Source organism: Vulpes lagopus, chromosome 23 (genome assembly GCF_018345385.1).
Source record: "Vulpes lagopus strain Blue_001 chromosome 23, ASM1834538v1, whole genome shotgun sequence".
NCBI classification, from domain to species: domain Eukaryota; kingdom Metazoa; phylum Chordata; class Mammalia; order Carnivora; family Canidae; genus Vulpes; species Vulpes lagopus.
The window spans coordinates 14,043,839-14,065,566 of NC_054846.1; the positions used below are offsets into that span (position 1 = coordinate 14,043,839).

A 21,728-nucleotide genomic window follows, 5' to 3' on the forward strand; every position below is an offset into this window, starting at 1 on the left:
AAGATCATGGACGTGTTAAGTTTCTGTTACATATCTAAGAATACATACTGAGTAAGCAATTTTATATAGTGGTCTGGATTTCAGGGAAGAAATCCGGCTAGAGAGAGGAAAGTGTCTATATGGTTCATACCTTTGTTGGAACCATCTGGCAGATGTGACTTTAAGTAATTATTACACTATTGAATATGTGTGGTTGTGGAAACAGCCTCATTTACTATCTAGTTTATAGCCTATGTTGCTAATGCTTGTCAGTGGTGATACTTTTCAATAAAATGTCACAAAGTGCCATCTGCTGAATGTATGTATAATTTAAATCAAGGTATACTTTTTATCTGACTTGTTAAATCAAATAGTGTTTAAAGCAAAAACATTGTTTAGAAATATTTTGCTATGCAGCATAATTTTTGTCATGGACTTTGCCTTAAATATGTAGAAATTTTGACACAGTTTTTAATGTTTAAGATTTTAATGTTTAAGATCTGAATTAGTTTTTGTCTTCTGATCTGGCTTGTTTCATTCTATACCCCATCCCTAAAATCCTTGAAAATAGACATTTGCCATCCGTTAGCAGTTCTGTATCATGTATTGATAATGCTTTTCTCTTCCTTTCTTTCTTAAGAAAACAGTGACAACACATTAACTGAAAAAAAAGAAAACGTCAGACATGTATATTACCTTAAAACAAATATTCATAGTAGCTATTGATGTTATTAACTTATGTAAAGTATTTAGAGGAGTAATATGTTGAAAGGTATTTCACTCTTTTCACTGTAGAAGATTATATAGGATATCTTTATTTTTATATCAAAATTGAACCATAAGCACTTCCAAAAACTATTTCTAAGGCAGCCATTCATTCACATATGCACAGGGGTTTAAGAAGTTTGCATTAAAATTATTATGCTATCAAGTTACTTAATTAAAGCTGCATTTTAATCTAGTCAGTGTATGTTGTCCATCACCCAAATTGGCATGTCCTTAGAATAGTGTCCATGAATCCTTATGATGTAGATGCAGAAGAATAACATGTTATGAAAACCCACCTTCAGTCCTGTGAGGAATGTAAACCAATAAATCAGAGTTTATAGTATTGATACTAAATGATCAGAGATGAGTGGAGATTGATCAGTGTAAGTTTTTTCAAAGAAGTAAGTTTTGAACCAGGATTTGAAGCTATATAAGGAAAACTGAACAAAACAATCTACCTTCAAATGAACTGCTTTTAATTGGTCATGTGTATGCAGATACATGTATATGCGTATTTTTTATTTTTATGTATCAATCCTCTAACTAAAAAGGATACATGATGAGTATTCCAGAAGAATGTTCTGGGTATGCATATATATAGAAATAAAAGAAAAAAAAGGATTTGTTAGAGCCTGTGTTTCCTCATATTTGGTGATAAAATGGGAATGTTTCCCAGAGTTTTCATGGTTAAATAAAATGATGTTTGTGATAAGTACGATGGGAGGAGTACAACTGAAGTGTTTGATAGTATTAACATAATTTACACTTTATGATAGAAAAGAAGAAATGAAATTCAGTGTAGATTCTAAAGGGATACAGATTTTTTAAAGTACTTTTAAAAAGTATTCTAAATAAGGCTTCCTGGATCCTTGGTATCTCTCAGTTTGCAGTTATTATCTATTTCACATGTTATAAAATCCAGATTCCCAGTTTAAGCAAGAAATGAAAAGTCAAAATCCAGATCTTTCTAGCTCTAAACCCCACCTACTGTTCTCTCTTCACCCACTTCCAAAATGGACATAATAATTCACAGAGGTACTTAAATCAGCCTGCTCAAGGATGTTCTTTCTCTTAATTAAATATCACAAGGTTACTTAAATGTTTTACGTGATTATCATGAGGGGAAATTCTAACTTTTTTTTTTTAATTCTAACATTTTAAATTATTCACATGGTTTTTATTTTTTTTTTTTAATTTTTATTTATTTATGATAGTCACAGAGAGAGAGAGAGAGAGAGAGGCAGAGACACAGGCAGAGGAAGAAGCAGGCTCCATGCACCGGGAGCCTGATGTGGGATTCGATCCCGGGTCTCCAGGATCGCGCCCTGGGCCAAAGGCAGGCGCCAAACCACTGCGCCACCCAGGGATCCCTTCACATGGTTTTTAAATTTTTCCTTTTAATGGGGATCCCTGGGTGGCGCAGCGGTTTGGCGCCTGCCTTTGGCCCAGGGCGCGATCCTGGAGACCCGGGATCAAATCCCACATCGGGCTCCCGGTGCATGGAGCCCGCTTCTCCCTCTGCCTGTGTCTCTGCCTCTCTCTCTCCCTCTGTGACTATCATAAATAAATAAATTAAAAAAAAAAAAATTTAAAAAAAAAATAAATAAAAAAAAATAAAAAAATAAATTTTTCCTTTTAAGAGTCATGGCTCTTTTGTGCAGATGTTCCTCACTGGCATAAATAAATAAATAATCCCCTAGTCTAGTTTAAAGTAATTCATATTTTTAAAAATTATGATGTGTTTTTGTTTTTCCATAATGTAATACTTTGTTTCTGACTCTTTTGTTTATACTCTCATTTTATTACTAAGTCAGTTACTGTTTTATACTTTTGCTGGTTTTTACCTGAAATTATTTTCACATGGTAAGTCAAAGGTCTTTTATTTTGTGGAAGACACTTGTCAGATGTGCAGTATATCCAGTTATTAATTTTTCTCTAAATTATGCTGCCAGTATCCTAACCCTCAGATGAGTGCCTTATTGATACCATCATATTTTATGGTACCCACTAGAAAGAATATAGAGAAAGGAAAATCATCTTTCAAAATATCCTATTTACTCAATAGCCCGAGTTGATATTTCCAAATAAAACTTTGTTTCTCAACCAGTGTCTTGATGGTAGATGAACATATAACATTTATAATAATGTAGTGCAAAAATATTTGTCAAAACCGTGGCTTTTGTAATTTTACAAAATAAAGGTAGCTAGTAAATTTGATGAGACTAATTGATTATCACTTCAGTATTCTGGAGAAAACTTCATTATAATCAGCCACTTTTATATATAAATGTGGTTTTTCCTTTATGAGTTTGTAATTTGAGCATCTGTTAAAATAATAAAAATTTCTACTTCCTTTTTCATAGAGCTGGAGTGGACCAGAGAAATTGCTTGCTTTAGATGAGCTTATTGATAGTTGTGAACCAACCCAAGTAAAACATATGATGCAAGTGATAGAACCCCAGTTTCAACGAGACTTCATTTCCTTGCTCCCTAAAGAGGTAAGGATTATCAATTATATTTTTCATCAGGTGCTATATGAAAATATAACTCAACAGCAACCACCTTCAAACATGGTCATGCTAATTATGGTATTCAGTATTGTTACTTTAACACTCTTAATTAGTGTTAAAGAGAGCTGTAAATGATAAGCTGCCATGACTTAATATCATTTTTAGATTAAAGTATATTTATGGACTGATTAAATGACTTGTTTCCACGTCTGCAATAAGTCATATATGAGAGTAAGCTATTGAGTTCCATTAATTTGATTATTTCTTTATTGCAGTTTTTTCCCAGGTTATTTGAAGTCCAACCTTTAGTTGTGGTACATTTATTATATATAGTAGGAGATTTTTTAGAAATTCTAATTTTATTAAAACAGCAACTTTTTTCTTATCTTGTGTTTGTTTATCCAAAGTCCCTAAAAGTCCCTAATAGGTTTTGTGATTCTATGAATTGTAGTTCTCTGTTGACTTACATTGTGTGTTTTGAAATATATGGAATTTCACATGTATATCTTTTTCTGCTCATCCTCCTTCTTTTTGCCCCCATCGCTCTCTCTCTCTCTCTCTCTCTCTCTCTCTTTCTCTTTCTCTCTCTCGCATACACACACACACACAATCACAGATTTCCTGCACTGATTACATCCTTATAGCATTTCTTTTGGAATTACTTACGCCCATTTGTTTTTATATCTTTCTGTGAACTGACATTATTTTTTATCATAGATTGATTATGATCATATGGCCATTCTTGGCAGTATAAGTGAGGCATAGCTTAGATGTAGTTCTTTTATTGATATTATAGGCTTCACAGTTTCATTTCTGTCAGCAAACAAGTAATAAATGATTAAATAATCAGCATCACCATGGTTTATATTTTCACAAATTATATATTTCCCACTAATTATATGTCACCTAAGAAGACGATATATAAAACAATAATATGCCACTGCAAATGATCTTAAAACTTCAAATATGAAGAGAAAAGGAGTCGGGTTTTTTTAGATACTTATTCTAAATATCCTAAGGGCATTTAAACATAGTCTCAATAATAATTTCACTTGGATATGAATAGAATAGTTTTATCATATTTAATGTATGAAAATAAGAAAAAGCAAACTGAAATGTTTGCTTTGGAATCATGTTTCATTACTTCAAGAAAAAGCAAACTGAAATGTTTCTGCTTTGGAATGATTTTTTTAAATGGTTTAAAAAAAGTTGCATTGTCCCAGAAAAATTTTTTTTATTCTTCCTGGCACATGCTAAAACTGAACCCTTTGAATAGAATTGGCTTATGAAATGACATAAGCTCTCTTTGCTTCCAGAAGGGCATTCATAATAGGTAGCACTTTTATAAGTACTTGACTGAAAGTAGTCACCTCTAATATATTCTTCATGGTTTCCTTGGATATCCTTATTTTAGAAGGTAGTATTTTTATTAAAATGTAGACTTTTCTCTTAGTCTCATTTGTCCCCTCATCCCTAAGAATGGTGAATTTCTTGTTTTGTTTTACTTTATTTGTATTTCCATAGTAATCTTTGAACGTACAAAAATGTGATTTATAGTCAGAAGAATATGAAATATTTTTGAGTCTAAGAATTAAGCACAAATTACCAACAGCTGGTATAAATGCAATAAAGATTTTCTTGGATTAACTGTTCTTTTAGAGATTCCCTGAGGGAAAAGAAGGGAGGCTAGACAAGAGATTGAGAGTGAGCCCTACCTAGGTCAGTAGATCATCTGTGTATTCCCTTTTTTCCAACTACTAGGAAACATTTCCTATTTTGAAAAAATGTTTTATTTTATATGTGGAGAAATAATGGTATAGATCTAAATCCTTAAGGAAACTATTTTATTGATATTATAGGCTTCACAGTTTCATTTCTGTCAACAAACAAGTACTAAGAGACTAAGTACTATTATTTAAAACACCATTACCTTCATGTCAGGAAATGGACTTATAATAAATTTCTTATAATTTCTTTCAAGAGATCTCACATCTCTTTACCAACATGTATTAACCTCAAACCTTGATAAAAATCTCACTAGTCTCACACAGGAGGCTTATGATAAACAGCATCATCCTTATTTTATAAGTAAATACCAAGAAAAGCATAGTGATAGAGTAAATGACCTAGAACAAAATCTAGAATTCTTAACATAGGATCAACCAACATTTTCTTTATTCTTTTTTTTCCCTCCCTCTTTCACTAGTTTAATCCATGGAAATACAGCATAATTCTGGGAAAGCATTAGCTACCTCTCAAGTATAACATGGTGGTCTCTTATGTAGGTTATATAGCAACTGTCACTGAAATTTCAAGTTTGGTCAAGGAAAAGGTATGAAATAGAAATATGAAATAGATTTTCAATTTAAGACCTTCTGTTTAGTGGAAGTCTTTAGGAGGAATTACTAATCTAGATTTTACCTTTAAGACAAATGAACAGAAAATTGCATTAGCCAGATCATTTTACTCGGCTGCAAGAAACCTATAAGCCCCTGCTTTTGTGTTATAGAGATGTAGTCAGGATAGTGACCATTCTCTGTCCCCTATAAGGAACCCCACGAGACAAAACCTTGCTTCCTTTGAGGAACTGGTATGCTTCCCCCATAATAAACACTAGAATTGTGTGACTAATTGCCGTTCCCTTTTTGCTTGGCAGTTTAATTAAAAAACCATATAAGATATACTGTTGCCAGTATATTTGTATTCTACTTTCCCCTGGTTTAAACCTTCTTTTGATTTATATTTTTACTGATTCTGATTTTCTTATTTATATTTTTTATTTTGCTGTTGTATTTTCTGAAATACTTAAATGTTTTGAATAGAACTGATTGGATTTAAATAGAGTAAGTTGAAGTTCATGGTGGAGTTAGGGTCTTTGCTATTTTAAAGGAAAGTGTGCCAGTTACCTGTGGAGTTAGCACTTCAACGTTCTTTTAGCACGTAAGTGTTTGTTTACTCTTTATTTTTATTTTTTTCAAAGATTTTATTTATTCATGAGAAACAGAGAGAGAGAGAGAGAGAGAGAGAGGCAGAGACACAGGCAGAGGGAGAAGCAGGCTTCATGCAGGGAGCCCGACATGGGACTCGATCCCTGGTCTCCAGGATCAGGCCCTGGGCTACCCGGGCTGCCCTTCTTTACTCTTTAATGCACACAAACATTGGACTGGGTGATCTCAAAATCACCAGTAATGAAAGAAATTATAGTTGATGATTTGGGATATACCTTTGAAATCGAAGGTGCTCTGGATTTGTTTTCTAGCCTTTAAGATCCATTGACTTTTTTGTGAATTACTTGATTTCTAACTCAGCTGGATAACTAAAGCAGCTGGATAACTAAAGCAAAGAATAGACTTTTTCATGCTACTATATTAAATATCTTGGGCACTAAATAGCATCTCTTTTCCACAAATATAACTTTGTGCCTGATAATTTCTGTGTTAAATATAAATTTCACATAGAAGAATATGGTTTAACCCATCACTGTTTATACTGACACTTAACAAACTTGCCCAGGTTTTGATGGATTGATAATTTCAAAATTAAGTGACTTATAGAGTATCCATTAAAAAATTACAATGTTGAGATATATATGTGTTTATTTATATATGTATATGGATATACACATATATACCTAGATTGTTGAATCTGGTTATGCCTTTTTATTTAAAACGATGCAGTTTCTAAATATGATACTGAATGGGCTTCTCTGGTAGACCAAAATAATTATTCTACAAAACGGTTTTCACTGTCAATTAGTAGTAATAGTATTAAATTGAATACGGACTGGTTGGAGTACTTTCTATATAAAATGTACCCAATAAATATGTGATTAATGATGAACTCTCTATATACAAAGTTCTTGGGTAAGTTACACTTACGTCATGTAATTACTGTTTAGCATCAGAAAATAATTCAGATTGTGCTTTTACTCCCTGTATGGCCTTTGGTCCTTTGAATGTTAGTTTGTTTTAATTCTGTAATTTAATTTCTGTGGAGAATAAACTTTATTGCTGCATTTAGATCATTTTGATTCTAATATCATTATTTAAATTTTTATATGATTAGTGAGGCTTAACTAGATAAGCCTTTTCAGGAGCTACCATTCTCTTCTTTCTTCTTTCCTCTTCCCTTATTTACTTGAATTGATTATACATGCTAGAAAAAAAAAAAACCTGATGGTGTGTAAATCTTGGAAACAAAATTTTAAAAATCAGTGATGTACCAAAGAGCTAGTTTAAACATACAAACCTATCTGGCCTGTTAAGAAAATCCTCATAAGCAATGTAAAGTAATTAGAACCTAATTACTTTTATATGTCTGTGGAGCAGTTTAGTAATTGTCCCCTCTTGTCATTTACTGTAAAACGTATAAATATTTGAGAACTTTACCATTGTGATAATAAGCACTTTGATGTGATAACAATTATATCTATCAGAAGTGATCTAAAATCAAACTACAATATCTAGAACTAGAACCAAAATATCTAGAAATCTCAGTTCTTAATTTTAAGTCTTGCCTTCAGTGAATTTACATGTAGTGGGGAGAGAAAAGTATAAAATCTAAACAACTAATAAAGTATACCTATATACATGAGCGATGGAGTTCTTGAGGCTTACAGAGCAGAGGCAGAGAAGCTTAATTCCTTGAAGAGGTGAGGTTGGTAGAGTGAAGTTCATAAAAACCAATAGAGTAAGCTTTTTAAGTCTGGCATATATTTAAGATTGACTATTAGAAAGTACTGCCTTTTATAATTTTAAAAATTAGAATGTACAATTGTTACCTTTACCTAGAAGTACTTCATTCTATAGAAAATAATTATGTATAAGTTAAATATTTATATTATTTATTATTTATATGTTAAATAAATATATATTTAAAATATGAGTATACTATGCTTTTTTCCGTTTCATAGCTGGCACTTTATGTGCTTTCATTCCTGGAACCCAAAGACCTGCTACAAGCGGCTCAGACGTGTCGCTACTGGAGAATTTTGGCTGAAGACAACCTTCTCTGGAGAGAGAAATGCAAAGAAGAGGGTAAGGTTCAAAATCTCAAAGAGAAAATTTTTATACTTTGAAAAAGCAAAATGATTCTGAAAACAAAAATAGAAAAAAGTAAAAATTAGAAGTTTTATATCCACATAGAACAAAGTAGTGAATAATTGAAAAAGGGGAACTTTGGCAGTCTATCAAAGAATCAAGAATGAGTCTTCATTTGCATTCACCTACTTATATAAAATCCACAGGTTATTCCACACATTCAAATGAGCCAGATCTTGGAGCTAACCCATTTAATGAGCCCTAATAACTAATGGCAAATATATCGGATTTGCTTCCCCAGTCTCTAGTACACTTAGTAAACAATGAAAATATCAAGATGAGGATGATTTTAAGGGAACCTAAAAAACAAAATAAACAAAACAAAACACAGACCTATAGCTACAGAGAGCAGATTGGTGATGGCCAGAGGGGAGGGGGCTTGGAGAGGCACAAAATGGGTAAAGGGGATTAAGAACTACAAACTTCGAATTATGAAATAAGGAGATAATGTAAGCATGGGGAATATAGTCAATAATATTTTAGTAACTTTGTAAACTGACAGAGGATAACTAGATTTATTGTGATGACCATTTTGCAATGTATATAAATATTGAATCACTATGCTGTACACCTGATATTAATATTGTATGTCAGTTATACACCAGTTAAAAAAAAATGACAAACCAAAAACCTAAATATGAATTTTTACTTAAAATAAGATAAAGATGAATTCCTACCACCGATTTCATGGAAAAGAAATGTGTCCTGCCTCTCTAATACAATTAGAGATAAGGTTATAATTTTCACTGTCCTTTAGAGAGAAACTCACTGGGCAGCCCAGGTGGCTCAGCAGTTTAGCGCCACCTTTGGCCCAGGGTGTGATCCTGGAGACCTGGGATCAAGTCCCAAGTCAGGCTCCCTGCTTGGAGCCTGCTTCTCCCTCTGCCTGTGTCTCTGCCTCTCTCTCTCTCTCTCTATTCTGTGTGTGTGTGTGTGTGTGTGTGTGTGTGTGTGTGTGTGTGTGTGTCTCATGAATAAATAAATAAGATCTTTAAAAAAAATAAGAGTTTAAAAAAAAAAGAAACTCACTGGCTGGAATTCACACTAACAAATACTCAGTCACTCACTTATTAAATAAATTAGTTAAATAAGAGAAACCCAAAATTATATCAACAGTACTCAAATATTCCATATTCTATTCTTTTCTTCCACAAATATTTATTGAACACCTCCTATGGGATAGACATTCTTAAATGCTGGGGATATAGTAGTGAACTCCCATTTTCTTCTCATCTTGGAACTTAGGTTCTTGAAAACTAAAAAAGAAAAAAAAACTGCTTTCTTAGTAGAGGAGAAGGTATCATCCATAATAATTAAAGAAAATACTTATTTTTCTAGCAGGCATATATAAAAATTATATTTTTGAAAAAATATAAAAATATGATTTGTCTCAGACAAGCAAAAATTTTAAGAAACAATCATAGAGCATGAGACAGATATTCTATACGTTATCTTACCCTTCAAGGGGGTTACAGTTGAGTGAAAAGTATAAATCCAAGGTACTTGGTTTCTAATCCTGCCTCTGCCTGTCTATTGCTCAGACTAATTAATGAAACCCTCTCAAGTGTCTATATTATATAAAGTGGGATTAACAGTCCTTGCCTTACCTTCTCTTATAGAATCATTATTTTAATGACTTTAAAAAAAAATTGTGGTAACATATACCTGAGAATTTATCATTCTGACCATTTTTAAGTGTACAGTTCAGTGGCATTAAGTACAGGCATGTTATACAGTCCGTCTCCAGAACTTTTTTATCTTTCTTGGCTGAAAGTCCATCCATACCCATTTAACAGTAACTCCCTATTCCTCTTCCTGCAGCCCTTGGCAACCACCATTCTATTTCTGTTTGACTACTTTGGGTGCCTCATATAAGTGGAATCATATGGTATTTGTCTTTTTGTGACTGGCTTATTTCATTTTGCATACTGTCTTCAAGGTTTATCCATGTGGTGGCATGTGTCAGAATTCCCTTCCTTTTTCAGTCTGAATAAATATTCCATTGTATATATATACACACCACATTTTGTTTATTCAGTCACCCATCGATGGACACTTGGGTTGCTTCCACCTTTCAGCTATTATGAATGATGCAGCTCTGAACATGAGTGTACAGATATCTGTTCAAGTTTCTGCTTTTAATTCTTTTGGATGTGTATCCAGAATTGGAATTGCTGGATCATATGGTAATTCTATATTTAATTTTTTTTGATGAACCACCATACTGCTTTCCATAGCAGCTATACTGTTTTATATTCCTACAAGCATTGCATAAGGGCTCAAATTTCTGCACATCCTCACCAACATTTCACAGAATTATTTAGAGAAAGAAATTAAAAAGTCAATATGAAAACATGCCATAGAAAATGCAGACTTTACATTATTGTTTTGTAATAACTATCAGAAATTGGACAATATCCTGTATTTCAGTGGTTTTGAGCATAGGGGAAAATGAGATATATTATAAAATGTGTAATTTTTACTATTGGTGACTCTTTAAAATTTCAGGTATTGATGAACCATTGCACATCAAGAGAAGAAAAGTAATAAAACCAGGTTTCATACACAGTCCATGGAAAAGTGCATACATCAGACAGCATAGAATTGATACTAACTGGAGGCGAGGAGAACTCAAATCTCCTAAGGTAACTGAACTCTTGCACAGTGTAACAGAAACCATTAATCAGTGTTGCTACCTAGTATGTTCTTCTTGGCCAGAAGTATAACTTGACCCTATCTCCTGTAGAACGAAAACAGTATATTTTGAAATAACTGAAAATGTAACGGACAGTATTCCCCTATTGCTAATTTCTCCAGTCAGACAACTGATTGTACTTGAATAAAAGAGGAGTTGAATTGCATGTCATTCTATCTTAAATGAAAATTTCTGAATATCTTGTTGAATTTTGTGTCATAGACATTTTACCTAAGAATTTGCTTGCTCTCTGACTAGGTAGTTAGAACATGATTTTTTGAGAAGTACCCATGTTTTGTGTTTTGATGTCCCTTTTGAGGTTTATTTTTATAAACTTAATCATAATACCGATTTTTTTGTCTTACTGTAAGTATGTAAATAGTGGCAAAAATGCTTGAAATTCTTAGATATATTTATACAACTGGAAGAAAGCAATTAGGGGAGATACTGTTATATTAATATGTAAACATTATAACAGGCTTTTTTTTTTTTTTTTTGAGAGAGTGAGCGAGCACGTATGAGTGGGAGTTGGGAAGAAGGGGTAGAGGGAGAGAGAATCTCAAGCACATTCCACACCCAATGAGAAGCTCTGCTCAAAGCTCAGTCTCATGACCCTGAGATCATGACCTGAGTCAAGAGACACCTAACCAACTGAGCCATCCGGGTACTCCCAGGCTTTTTTTGTTTTACGTTGAAGAAGTTGATAATTTTTATTACTCGTCTTTCTAGTTTGTAGGTGTTTTTGTCTTTGTAAAAATTGCAGAACATAGATGTATATTTTTTTGGTTTGAACAAATAGATAATTATAAAATACATTTGTGTTTGAACCATCTTTATGAGGTCTTGACTCATAAAAGTCTTGATTCACTCAATGTTAATAGTTGATATCTCACATATAAGTCATAGAATATGGAAAAATAAAATCCTTAATAGTTGATTCAGCATTCAGGAAGGATGGTACTTTGTATTTTATATAATTGTAATTTTAAAAATAGACTTTAGATTGCTGCTATTTGTGGCTTTACTTTTTTTTTTTACCAGTATTTTAAGAAACATAATTTAATAACATATTTCTAATCTGTACATTTATCTTGTAGGTTCTGAAAGGACATGATGATCATGTGATCACATGCTTACAGTTTTGTGGTAACCGAATAGTTAGTGGTTCTGATGACAACACTTTAAAAGTTTGGTCAGCAGTCACAGGCAAAGTAAGCATACTTCTTTCTATACTTCCCATTTTGTTTATGTTTTTGCATGGATCAACCAGGGAAACCATGGGTTCATTTTTGACTGCAGCGTATTTTGTTAACAAGTATCAGAGCTTCTAATTTAGTTTTTCCCTTGGCACAAAGATAATGTTTCTCAGGTTGGGGATGTCATTAATTCCTTCTTGTAAATAATTTGTCTATCTTTGTGACTTAGCTATTATATGATTTTAACAAATATGCTTCATCTTTTTCTTGGCTTACTTTTTTCCCACCTTTATTAGCCATCACAATTATATTGTCCTTTTTAATATTTTTCAAAACTGTGATTGAGGGATACTTATTTTTCTTTGTAAACTGCTCTGTTGATAACTTACCTATAGTTTAGAAGTTAAACAAATCATGTTAATTTAGACTTATTTTAAGCCCTGTAAGATGAAAGTAAAGCAGATATGGTATTTAAATAGGAGTTTGAAGTAAAAAGCAGTCCAAGCAATCAATTTCACTGCATACAGTATTTTGCTTTCATGGTTCTGTGGTGAATACTTATTTTTATCTGTCCACTGGAGAATGTTTTCATAAACTAAGTAATTGATCAGCTAAAAAAAATAGAGGAAAATGTGAGGGGAAAAAAACCCTGACTTTTAAAATGTCTTACAGCATGTTGATTCTTGGCAAGAATCTTCTAAGTATTCCAAGTCAGATGTAAAAATTTTTTAAAGCAGCTTCATATTTCCATAGTGTAATTATTAGTTTTGGATTTATTTCAGAGTTTTAATATCTGTCTTTACTTGTCTAGAAGTACCTTGCCTGGCTCCTAACTACTGCCTTGGGGCAGATTCAGATGAAATGTGGTATGTAGCCACACCTAACATGGTTGGCATTCTTTCATTGAATCCATTCCTATGGAAGAATCCAAGTTGCAATTTTAGCATTATTTTATCAAAGAGACCAGGCTGGAGCTGTCATATTTTAATAAGTGTTTTACTTTCTGTCTACTTGATCCTCAGTAGTGTATGTATGTTTAGTATGTAATGCTACTGAATAAAAAGAATAAATGGTGATGGTATCATGACATATTGGTATAAAAAGTTATTTTTTGATTTGCGAAACAATCCAATTTTATAAATAACTTTACCTCAGATTTTAATAAGCTACTGAAATGTCATGTAAATCGTTTTTCTTTCTACCAAAAGTAATCATCTTAAGTGTTTTTCCAGTGTCTGAGAACATTAGTGGGACACACAGGTGGAGTATGGTCATCACAGATGAGAGACAATATCATCATTAGTGGATCTACAGATCGGACTCTAAAAGTGTGGAATGCAGAGACTGGGGAATGTATACATACCTTATATGGGCATACTTCCACTGTCCGCTGTATGCATCTCCATGAAAAAAGGTAAGGGAAAATCCTGTAATGGTTGGGAATTCTTCCTCTGTTATTTGTGATTTGAGGGCTTTTGTGTAGAGTTCAGTTGTATAATTCTGTTTATTAGAGAGATAGTGGTAATGTGCTCTTAAATGAGGCTTTAATTATTAGACTTCAGATATTTCTATACTAGCAAAGCAGTAGTATATTGGCTTAAAATTGGAGGATTGTCTTTAAATTTCCTTCTTCATTTAATGGTTTTGTTGGCTTCCTCCTTGAAATTCTATTCTCTAATCTTGGATGGCACTTTATTATTCTGCATCTGATGACTCATCATCTTCAAAAAAACCTTTCTCTCTCTCTTGCTTTGCATTTACATCTCTACTAGTGGGACAAATTCAGTTACTTAGGCTTCAAACTTCTGGGCCTTTTTAATTACCCACATGCCCTACCCCCACTCCATCATATCCCCTTCTGTCTAGACAAAAGCTGAAGCCCATGGATTTCTGTTTAGTGTCTCATTACCGGTCCCCTGAACTAGTTACATAGCTTTCACACTTGGTTTTCTCACCTTTTACACAGCTGACAGAGAATCCTTTTCTAATTATGATAGTATCATTGCCCTTTTGAGAGCCTTCTGTTGTCTATCGAATCAAGGAAGAAATCCTCAATCCAGTTTTCAAAATAGTTCCAGCCAAACCAGACTGCTTGCCTTTTTTTCCTCTCAGTGCCTTTGCCGTTGCTTTGATCTCCTCCTACAAAGCCCTCCTGTTAAAGTCCTTTCGATCTTCTATCTGCATGTCTTCACAGTACCCTGGTAAACAGATGTGATTTTGACTTCATTTGTCAAAAAAGGCCTCTCTGGCAGACCTTACCATGAATCCATCCACTCCTTACCTTTAATTCTGTCCACAACATCGTCTTTGTGAAAACCATTACCTTAAGCAGATTTCATGCTCGATTTGTAATATGTGAAGAAAGCTACCTTTTCATTTGTAATTTGAATCTACTTTGAACAGTGTGTGCTACTATTAAAATTTGGGGTATTGATATTAAGAGACCCTGTATTTCAGTTTCCATTATATTCTGACAGAAATCTCTCAATGCTCTCCTCTACTCTTCCAAATGTGGCAACTGTGGCCTATCTTTATCTCTTAAGAATGACATGAAGATACCTGAATTTTCAGCTGTGCTTCGTAATCCAGAGGTGATTGCAATATTTGTATCACTCTGGTCTTCAGAAGAGCATAGCTTTATTAATGTTGGGCCAGATTTTTAAGGGATTTCTATTGCCTCCCCGGGTGTATCTTCTAAAATCTGTGTATCTTAATACCTCCATAGCCTGTTGACTATAACTATAAACATAAGCAGCCTTTGTTAGAGGATATGCTACAACAGGTTAATTTTACCAGAATTATAATGGTGTAACACACCTCTCTCTAACTGTTTAAATTCCAAATTCAGATTTGCTTTGTTGAATAACATTTAATAAATTTTTCCCTAGTCACAAAGAAAATATATGTTCATAATTAAAATTTTGGAAAATGGCAGAAAGAATAAAAAAGAAATATAAAATTTTTCAAAATACTACCACCGGAGTTCTGCCATTAACATTTTATACATGTTGCTCACGTTAGCATTTTATTTCTAAAATCAAGATCTTGTATTTATTGGAGCCGGCGGCAGCTGCTGCTGCTTCTGCTTCTGCTTCAAATACAATACAGCGGTTTTCAAACCGTCCCCCAGAACCCCAGACACTATGCAGCCGCTTATAAATGCAGGACACTAAGCAGGTGGAATTCTGGGCTTCCCAGCTTCCCATCCCAACCAAAGTAGCTTGACTTTTGTATGTTTGTGTATCAAGGTTTTACATAGGATTTCTTTGAAAACAGGTATTCCTGCTTAAGTAAGAAAGGAAAAAGTTCAGTAACCACTGACTTTATATATCATATTTTCTCATGTTATTAAACATCCTAATACTTCTTTTTTTCTGTCTTCCCCACTACAGAGTTGTTAGCGGTTCTCGAGATGCCACTCTTAGGGTTTGGGATATTGAGACAGGCCAGTGTTTACATGTTTTGATGGGTCATGTAGCAGCAGTCCGCTGTGTTCAGTATGATGGCAGGAGGGTTGTTAGTGGAGCATATGATTTTATGGTGAAGGTGTGGGATCCGGAGACCGAGACCTGTCTACACACGTTGCAGGGGCATACTAATAGAGTCTATTCATTACAGGTAAGGGATCCTATCTCTTGTATCCCTTAGATGCTTCACTGATGAATCATGAGATTGTTTTGACTAAAACGATAATCGCTGTCAAATTGCTGATTAATACAATCCAAAAAAGACAAATCAGATTATCCTGTTGTTTACATATACTTTAAAATTGGCATGAAGGAAGTGTAAATTTTGAACTTATTTAAATAACTTGTTTCAGCTTTTCTGTGATCTTTTTCCTCTAAAATATAAATATTTGTCTTAGAACCTGAAACTTTGTAGCCCTGCATTTCACTCTATTAATTAATGGGTAGATAGTCTCAAAGGAAAATAACCTGGATTTTAATAAACTCCTTAGCAGAGGATTAATTTGGCCAAAAGCTGCCCCTTTGCCTTGATAGCTGAAAGTTGATGGACCATGTAATTGCGATCCCATTCCCACTCAAAGTGGAAGTGGAGCCTTTCTGCATCAGGCTCCTCTACCATCAAAGAGCTACTGATTTGTAGTCATAAGGAAGTAAATTTGACTAAACTGATTTTTTTGTTTACATTTGAACATGATATTCTTGAGTGGGTTGTCATATTTGAAATAGCTAAATTAATAGCAAATTTAGAAAATGGGTCTGTTTCATTTTCTGAAAGATAGCATTTTCAACTTGAAAATTTTTCTATTACTTATATAGTTTATTTGCCAGTTACTGCCCATTACCAATCAGCAGATTAGTATATAGTCCCAGTACTGACAGTTCTCTATTCTTGGAATATTTGTTTCTTAATTCATGGAATATGGCCTATGTCACAAAGTATTGATAGGTAATAAATATATGTGTTAACTTAGAAAAGGTTATACATTTGGAGGAGAGGGAATTTGGCTGAAGTTGTTTTTATATTTTGTGATATGTTCAGAACCTTAATGCATATAATATTCTCATTTAAGTAAACAATTAGATTGAGAAAAGAGGTAGCAATATTATTATAGATCTTTTAGGAATTGATATTTGTTTACTTTTGGTATAGCTGGGAAGCTGGAGAAGAGGTGCTGTATTGCGTTTGTTATCAAAATTGTTTCTGCATCTAGTTTGAAGCTACTGGCCATAAAAAATTAGCAATTCTGGGAGCACATGGGTGGCTCCCAGAACTTATTTATAAGTAGGTTGGGTGTCCAACTCTTGATTTCTGCTCGGGTCATGATCTCATGGTCATGGAATTGAGCCTTGCTTTGGGCTCTGTGCTCTGCAAGGAGTCTGTTTGGGATTCTCTCTCTCTCCCTTTCCCTCTGCCGCCCCCCCCCAAAATAAATAAATCTTTTTTAAAAAACTAAGCAATTCTAATAGAAGCTTCTAAGAATGTACACTGTAGATTTGCTTGATTACCTGCACTTTATCCTGTTACCTCATTTTGTTCCTGGCATTACCTGTTTCCCATGCTTTATTTTTCTCCCCCATAGGATTAAAGTCAATAAATATCAAGAATATCCATATTTGTAGTCTAATACGCTGTGTCTGTTGCAGTTTGATGGCATCCACGTGGTGAGTGGATCTCTTGATACATCAATCCGAGTGTGGGATGTGGAGACAGGGAATTGCATTCACACGTTAACAGGACACCAGTCGTTAACAAGTGGAATGGAACTCAAAGACAATATTCTTGTCTCTGGGAATGCAGATTCTACAGTTAAAATCTGGGATATCAAAACAGGACAGTGTTTACAAACATTGCAAGGTAAGTCTTGGCTACTCAGCATTAGTTGTGTTTGTTAAAAATGAGATTGTTAGTCAAAAGAGAAGCATGGAGCTTTTGTGTCACAAAAAGAATTAACCTCCTACAATATGAAAATGCTTATTTTGGATAAGTTTCTGAGCAGTTTCACTCTGACTTGACAGAACTAGGCTACCCTTGAGAAATTGTTTCAAATTGTGTTTTTAATATAAAATTGTTTAATCACTTCCTGCATGTACAGTTAACTCGACCTAACCTTAAAGAACAATGTGAAGAAAGATCTTGGCTGTATCATAGAAGCAACAGACTCATTTTGGTTTTTGAGTGATTTTTTTTTTTTAATTTTGAATTTGTAGTCCAATTTTAAATTAAAGAGCTACCTTACTGAGGGGGGAAAGAAAACATCTCTAATCTGATAGAAAATTGCTTTGGCCTCAACTTAGACCCTTTAACCATCTGCTTAACTAGGATGGAAGGAATAATAGCACCTAGTAAAATGAAGAAAGAAACATGTGAAAGCCACTAATATTAAATGAGGCACAACAGTGTTAACATTTTATGTCATGATTAACTTCTTTTTATTGGTCATAGCACTGAAAAGTGATTTTTTTTTTTCAATGAGGCCATCTGGTAGGCTCTACTGCAGCTTTTTACTCACTGGTTGTGTCTGTTTCTCAGAATTTTGGAATTGTGGTCATTCAACCTTTGCCTTTGAGTGGTCAGTTCAAACTGGTAAGGGTAGTAGATGTGCCCGTTCATCTGTCGGCAGAATACATGGAGCTGGGCTATCTACATCACCACTAAGAAAGCTCTTATTTACACAGCCAGAAAACAAAACGTGTGCCCGGTAGTTAACCAAGCTTCCTGGAAGACAGAAGTCTTGAAAGTTAAAGTTTCAGTTACAAGTAGCTACAAGATTTTCCTACAACCCTACTGATCCTAAAATACTCACAGTTTCTAAATATGCAGCATTTTAAATATTTCATTTATTGTACTTTCTAATGTAGAAGTCTACAGTTACCATGTAACTTGCCCATACCCATGATTTCTAACCAGTAATTGAATTCCTTTGGTTTTGCCTAGGTCCTAACAAGCATCAGAGTGCTGTGACCTGTTTACAGTTCAACAAGAACTTTGTAATTACCAGCTCAGATGATGGAACTGTAAAACTATGGGACTTGAAAACGGGTGAATTTATTCGAAACCTAGTCACATTGGAGAGTGGGGGGAGTGGGGGAGTCGTGTGGCGGATCAGAGCCTCAAACACAAAGCTGGTGTGTGCAGTTGGGAGTCGGAATGGGACTGAGGAAACCAAGCTGCTGGTGCTGGACTTTGATGTGGACATGAAGTGAAGAGCAGAAAAGACAAATTTGTCCAAATGTGTAGATGATATACTCCCTGCCCTTCCCCCTGAAAAACAAAAAAATAAAAAACAAACAAACAAACAAACAAAAAAAAAAACAGAAGAAAAAAAGCAAAAAAACTCCAAAAAAAACTCACAAAACACAAAAAGAAAAAAAAAAGAAAGAAAAAAGAAAAGAAAAAGACAAAAAAAAAATCCCTTGTTCTCAGTGGTGCAGGATGTTGGCTTGGGGCAACAAAGTGAAAAGATCTACAGAAGAAGAAGGAAAAGAGGAAGACAAGACAAACCGTAACTGACACGAGAGGCGTCTGCTGTCTCATCACATAAAAGGCTTCACTTTTGACTGAGGGCAGCTTTGCAAAATGAGACTTTCTAAATCAAACCAGGTGCAATTATTTCTTTATTTTCTTCTCCAGTGGTCACTGGGCAGCGTTAACGCTGAAGCTTCGTTACAGATTCTGCTAGCCTGTCCTTTTACCACTGAGACCTAGGAAGGGGCTGCAATAACACCCAACCAAGGACTGGCTGACTTTCTCGTTAGAGAGCATCTGCAACAAAAAGTCATTTTTCTGGAGTGGAAAAGCTAAAAAAAAAAAAAATTACTGTGAATTGTTTTTGTACAGTTATCATGAAAAGCTTTTTTTTTTTTTTTTTTTTTTTTGCCAACCATTGCCAATGTCAATCAATCACAGTATTAGCCTCTGTTAATCTATTTCCTGTCGCTTCCACATACACTCTTCAATGCATATGTTGCTCAAAGGTGGCAAGTTGTCCTGGGTTCTGTGAGTCCTGAGATGGATTTAATTCTTGATGCTGGTGCTAGAAGTAGGTCTTCAAATATGGGATTGTTGTCCCACCCCTGTACTGTACTCCCAGTGGCCAAACTTATTTATGCTGCTAAATGAAAGAAAGAAAAAAAAAGCAAATTATTTTTTTTTATTTTTTTTCTGCTGTGACGTTTTAGTCCCAGACTGAATTCCAAATTTGCTCTAGTTTGGTTACAGAAAAAAGACTTTTTGCCACTGAAACTTGAACCATCTGTGCCTCTAAGAGGCTGAGAATGGGAGAGTTTCAGATAATAAAGAGTGAAGTTTGCCTGCAAGTAAAGAATTGAGAGTGTGTGCAAAGCTTATTTTCTTTTATCTGGGCAAAAATTAAAACACATTCCTTGGAACAGAGCTATTGCCGCCTGTTCTGTGGAGAAACTTTTCTTTTTGAGGGCTGTGGTGAATGGATGAACGTACATAATAAAACTGACAAAATATTTTAAAAATATATAAAACAAATAAAGTTGCTGGTCAGTCTTAGTGTTTTACAGTATTTGGGAAAACAACTGTTACAGTTTTATTGCTCTGAGAAACTGACAAAGCAGAAACTATTCAGTTTTTGTAGTAAAGGCGTCACATGCAAACAAATGAAATGAATGAAAAAGTCAAATGGTTTGCCTCATTCTCCAAGAGCCACAACTCAAGCTGAACTGTGAAAGTGGTTTAACACTGTATCCTAGGTGATCTTTTTTCCTCCTCCTGTTTATTTTTTTTTTGTTTTATTTATAGTCTGATTTAAAACAATCAGATTCAAGTTGGTTAATTTTAGTTATGTAACAACCTGACATGATGGAGGAAAACAACCTTTAAAGGGATTGTGTCTATGGTTTGATTCACTTAGAAATTTTATTTTCTTATAACTTAAGTGCAATAAAATGTGTTTTTTCATGTTAGTATGCCTGTTTCTTCCACTGAAGTAAATGATATTTCATTATAAATATTGAGGGTTTGTCTCTGCTATTTAAGATATCAAAGTCTTGGTTTCTTTGCATTCCCTCTAGTGTGACATAGAGATCAGTACTTCCAGGCCTGTTTCATACAGCTAAAGCAAGAAGAATGTGCCACAAATGTAAATTTTGTTTATCTCCTTGGACTATAAAGAAGGACATTCCACTGTGCCTATCTCTGTGCAACATTGGATATGTAAATGTGAAATATGGGTCCCTCAAAGAGTTACAATACTTTTGTGATAGGTACAACTGGAATTCTTTTTTTTTTCTTCCTTTTTTTAAAAAAGTTCATTTTCAAATTTGACCACATATTGAGTACTTACCAGGAATGTTCTGTGGATTATCTCTGGAGCTCCCACCCTCCCTGAGAAGTAGGTACTGTTATGTCCATTTAAAAGATGAGGGTGGAACTGGCTCAGACTGGTTAGGTGATTTGTCAGAAGTCGGAGAACTAGCAGAGAGCAAGCATTCATACTCATGCTCTTTAAGAAGAAAGAGATCAGGAATTTTGACAGTCTTTCCAGAAGCAGAGTTTTGGAAAAAAATAAGTTACTCTTGTGATACTTTCAGGCTCTTCTGTTGCTGTTTCAGTCAATAAATCTAAATCTAATATTTTAAAATATGAATGAAAAAACAAAGTTCAGTTATTCAAATTATGTAACCTCTCAAATAGCAGGTTCCATCTCCCACTCACCTCTTCTATATATTTAAAATTTTATTTAATCCCTATATTTAATCCCCAGGCCATAGCTGAAAATCTAAAACAATAAAAACAAGCTGCTAAGAGAATACATTTCTCACAGTCATAAAGTGTGTGTTCTTTACTCACAGAGCAGCAATTCTTGGGCCTCAAGCTCCTAGAGCTACTAATGTTGAACAGCAGGGAATGGAGCCCAAGAATCTGCATTTAAACCAGCGTGCCAGGTGAGTCACATTTGCAACCTAGAACCACTGCCTTAGATCCCTGCCATTGCACATGCAGTTTATTAGTCCCCAGCACATTACAGGCACAGGACCATCAG

At 34.2% G+C, this 21,728-nt stretch overlaps 1 protein-coding gene across 4 annotated transcripts in view; it reads left to right on the forward strand.

Moving 5' to 3' along the window:
• FBXW7 (F-box and WD repeat domain containing 7) overlaps positions 1-20,649 on the forward strand; it is a 232,101-nt gene extending 211,452 nt beyond the window's left edge. For all 4 annotated transcript variants that reach the window (XM_041738580.1, XM_041738581.1, XM_041738583.1 and 1 more), the window contains 8 exons: positions 3,111-3,245; positions 8,170-8,293; positions 10,865-11,001; positions 12,149-12,262; positions 13,480-13,661; positions 15,640-15,865; positions 17,359-17,569; positions 18,650-20,649. In XM_041738580.1, the coding sequence (XP_041594514.1) occupies positions 3,111-3,245; positions 8,170-8,293; positions 10,865-11,001; positions 12,149-12,262; positions 13,480-13,661; positions 15,640-15,865; positions 17,359-17,569; positions 18,650-18,918 (1,398 nt within the window). In that variant the 3' untranslated portion in view covers positions 18,919-20,649. The remainder of the gene's footprint in view (positions 1-3,110; positions 3,246-8,169; positions 8,294-10,864; positions 11,002-12,148; positions 12,263-13,479; positions 13,662-15,639; positions 15,866-17,358; positions 17,570-18,649) is intronic.
• Positions 20,650-21,728: the final 1,079 nt, after the last annotated feature.